This window comes from Eriocheir sinensis, chromosome 21 (assembly GCF_024679095.1).
Source record: "Eriocheir sinensis breed Jianghai 21 chromosome 21, ASM2467909v1, whole genome shotgun sequence".
Lineage (NCBI taxonomy): Eukaryota > Metazoa > Arthropoda > Malacostraca > Decapoda > Varunidae > Eriocheir > Eriocheir sinensis.
Window position 1 is genome coordinate 13779031 of NC_066529.1, and position 3844 is coordinate 13782874.

Below are 3844 nucleotides of genomic sequence, written 5' to 3' on the forward strand. Positions count from 1 at the left end.
CCGTGGTGGTGGTGGTGGTGGTAATGGTGGTGGTGGTAGTGATGGTCATGGGTGTAGTGGTGATGGTGGTGGTTGTGGTTGTCGGGGTGGTGATGTTGGATGTGTTTGTGTTTATTGACCCTCATTCCTCTATTATTTTATTCGCCTTTATTTATCTAATTCTGTATTTTCATTTTTACGTTCCACTCTATTCTCCTTATCGAATTTCCTCCTAATTACTGTCTACATAAAATTATACTGCTATCTTTACCCTATTACATGTATTTTATTTTCACCTACCATTACCGTCAGCAACAACTTTTCCATTCTCTTTTCTTCTTCCTCTTTTTCCTCGTCTTCCTCGTTTATCTTCATTCTCTCTCATTTACCAAACAAACTTCAACTCTGTCTCTGCAACGCCCTCCTCCTCCTCCTCCTCTTCCCGACCATGCGACCATTTTAGCAATTTAATTTTCCTTGAGTATCGTCTTAGATTGCCTCTTTGAAAATAAAATTAACGCTTTTGTGGGCGAATAAAAACTACCAAACCTCTCTCTCTCTCTCTCTCTCTCTCTCCAACAGAATCGTTTCCTCTGCTTAACTGTCAATACCTCGGTCATGGCTCACGATAACTGTTAATGGGTGATTCTTCTTCTTCTTCTCCTGCTTCTTCTTTTCCTTCTTCTTCTTCTTCATCTTATTCCTCACCATCCCGATCCTTCTTCAGTTCCTTCTCTTCCTCCATCTTCTTATCTTCCGTCACTGTGCGTTAGCTTTCCTACTTCTCTTCCTCTTCATATCCTCCCTCTTATCCTTCTTATGCTCCTCCTCATCTTTCCGCCTACTTCTTTCTCCTCCTCCAGTTCCGTCTCTTCCTTTCAATCCTCTAACTCCTATATCTCCTCCATCTCATCCTCATCCTTCCCATCCTTCTCCTTTCACCTCCCTTCTCCTCAGCATCCTATATCTCATGCTCCTCCTCAGTCTCATCCTCTTATTCCTCCATCATCTCAGCTTCCTCCTCGTTCGGCTCTCACTCCTTCTCCTCCTCCTTCTCCTCCTCCTCTTCCTCCTCCTCCTCCTCCTGCTCCTCTCTGCCTCCATGCATCTCCATCAGCAACCAATTCTAAAACTCACTGTCGATATTCTGACCACAAACTCCATCACAACGGCGCTCTATGCAAACTTGCCTTAGTCCACACTCGCTCCGGCCCTCGTCAGCAGCCGCTATAGAAAACTTAGTGCGGTGCTGCGGGCTTAATGGTGTGTGTGTGTGTGTGTGTGTGTGTGTGTGTGTGTGTGTGTGTGTGTTACTGGATATTTAGTAGTACATTCCAGCTATCTTTATCAGTGTCCTTATTAGTACATTCATATGAAGAGATAGACAAATAACATTTTTTGGAGCTCCATAATTCAATACAATGAGGATTTTTTCAGAAAATAGTATAAGGTCCACTACGTGTTTAGTACCTGTGAAGCCTATTTCTCCCCTTAATTCCTTTACCCAAATGCATTTTTCTTGGTAGCACTGTAACACTATTTCCTTGACGTCAGAATGATGGTAATATGGTATGTGGTAGGATGGGATATGGTCATGTAGAAGAAAGGTCTGTGTTGAGTCACGCCAATTGAAGACGTCTTGACTAAGCTTCCTTCCTCTCTCCCACCAGCTGTGATCGCCACTGCCGTCGCCGTCAATAGCCCAGCAAGATGGCGATCCTGGAGGTGAACGAGAGCGGGGCGGTGTCCATCCTGTACGAGGAGGATATGAACGTTACCAATCTGGAAGAGAACGTATTGAAGAGCAATGACGTGGGCTACGCTCTCAACATCACGATGCCGCTCTGGGAGATCGTGCTCACCGTTTTCTCCCTGAGCATCATCATCATCTTCATCATCGTCGGTAACGTGCTCGTCATCCTGTCAGTGTTCACGTACCGGCCGCTCCGCATCGTACAGAACTTCTTCATCGTCTCGTTGGCCGTGGCGGACCTGACCGTGGCCGTGTTCGTGCTGCCATTCAACGTCGCCTACAGCATCATCGGCAAATGGATCTTCGGGATTCACCTGTGCGAGATGTGGCTCACCTGCGACATTCTCTGCTGCACGGCGTCCATCCTCAATCTGTGCGCCATCGCCCTCGACCGCTACTGGGCCATCACGGACCCCATCAACTACGCCCAGAAGCGGACCCTGAAGCGCGTGCTGGTGATGATCGGCCTCGTGTGGACTATCAGCGTCATCATCTGTCTTCCGCCGCTCTTCGGATGGAACGACTGGCCGGAGACCTTCACGCTGGAGACCCCCTGCGTCCTCACCCAGGAGAAGGGCTTCGTCATCTACTCCTCGCTGGGCTCCTTCTACTGCCCGCTGCTGATCATGACGTTGGTCTACGTCAAGATCTTCACAGCCACGAGGCGCCGCCTCAGGGAGCGCGCCAACGCCTCGCGCCTCAACCAGATCTCCAACACGTGCCGCGCCAACGTCACACGCGAGGAGGACTCGGTCGTCAGCGAGAACGGCCAGAATGGCTACAACGACACCTGCAAGAAGAAGTTAGTGCAGAAGAAGCGTCGCAGGAAGAAGAAAGCCGGGAAAAGCACCACAGCCACCACCACAACCACCACCACTGCCGGCGGCACCGCCACCACCACGCTCAACACCGCTGGATCCTGTACCACACTCAGCCCGCCGGTGATGGCCGAGAGCTCCGTCACCGAGAATGAGATCAGCAACAACCAGAAGGACGAGTCTTCCCCGACAGAGGAGAAGCACGGGGCGGACGTTGTGGTGAAAGTGAACCCGAAGAGCGGCAGCCAGATACACCAGTTCATCGAAGAGAAGCAGAAGATTTCGTTGTCCAAGGAGCGCCGCGCCGCCCGTACCCTTGGCATTATCATGGGCTCCTTCGTGGTGTGCTGGCTGCCCTTCTCCCTCATGTATGTCATCCTCCCCTTCTGCAGCACGTGTCCGCAACCCAACGATAAAGTGATCAACTTCATCGTCTGGCTCGGCTACATGAACTCCTTCCTCAACCCCGTCATCTACACGATCTTCAATATGGATTTCCGCAGGGCGTTCGCCAGAATCCTCAGGTGCCCCAACGCCACCACACTCTGAGGATCCTCCACCCCCTCACAGGCTCATTCCAACGCCCCTTCCCTCACTCCACTCCTTATCCACCCCCACCCGGGACTTCCAAGTGTATTTGAGGAGATGGAAGTTGTGTCCTCACACTCGTGTCCCCGCACACACTTATCCCAACAACCCGCCTGTCCAGGACTTCCAAGAGTTGAGTTGGTGAAGGAGGAAGTGAACAGACAAACACAGACAGAGCCACGCACGGAAGCAATGAGTGGGAACAATAATAACTATCAATACCAACATCGAGTGGGGTGAAGGAGGCTGCTGTTGCTATTATTTGTGCTAAGAATAGGAGTATAGGTAAGTGTTTCTTCTGTGAAGATACAAAAACTCAAGAGTTTACGTGTTCATGTTGATGGTGGGAAGTAACGATTTTTGTCACTTGTTGATACGATGTGCAGCACAAGGGTGTGTGTGTGTAATGTGTGTGTGTGTTGAATGTGTGTATCTGCGAATGTCAAGCATGCATCCACGATAACACACACACACACACACACACACACACACACACACACACACACACACACAAACATACACACACACACACACACACACACACACACACACACACACACACACACACACACACACACACACACACACACACACACACACACACACACACACACACACACAGTAAATACAAGGTAACAAAACCGAACAATGGGAACAGAAACTTCAAGTAATTGTCACAACCATTGTCAAATCAAGACTAAACACA

The 3844-nt window shown here is 49.6% G+C and overlaps 1 protein-coding gene across 1 annotated transcript; it reads left to right on the plus strand.

Moving 5' to 3' along the window:
- The first annotated feature begins 1472 nt into the window (after positions 1-1472).
- On the plus strand, positions 1473-3525 carry LOC127001716 (probable G-protein coupled receptor No18). The gene has a single exon (XM_050866814.1). The coding sequence runs from the start codon at positions 1690-1692 to the stop codon at positions 3097-3099; it is 1410 nt and encodes a 469-aa protein (XP_050722771.1). The 5' UTR covers positions 1473-1689; the 3' UTR covers positions 3100-3525.
- Positions 3526-3844: the final 319 nt, after the last annotated feature.

What these genes read in the sequence shown, in the direction of transcription:
- LOC127001716 (XM_050866814.1), top strand. Translation starts at nt 1,690, where the DNA reads ATGGCGATCCTGGAGGTGAACGAGAGCGGGGCGGTGTCCATCCTGTAC.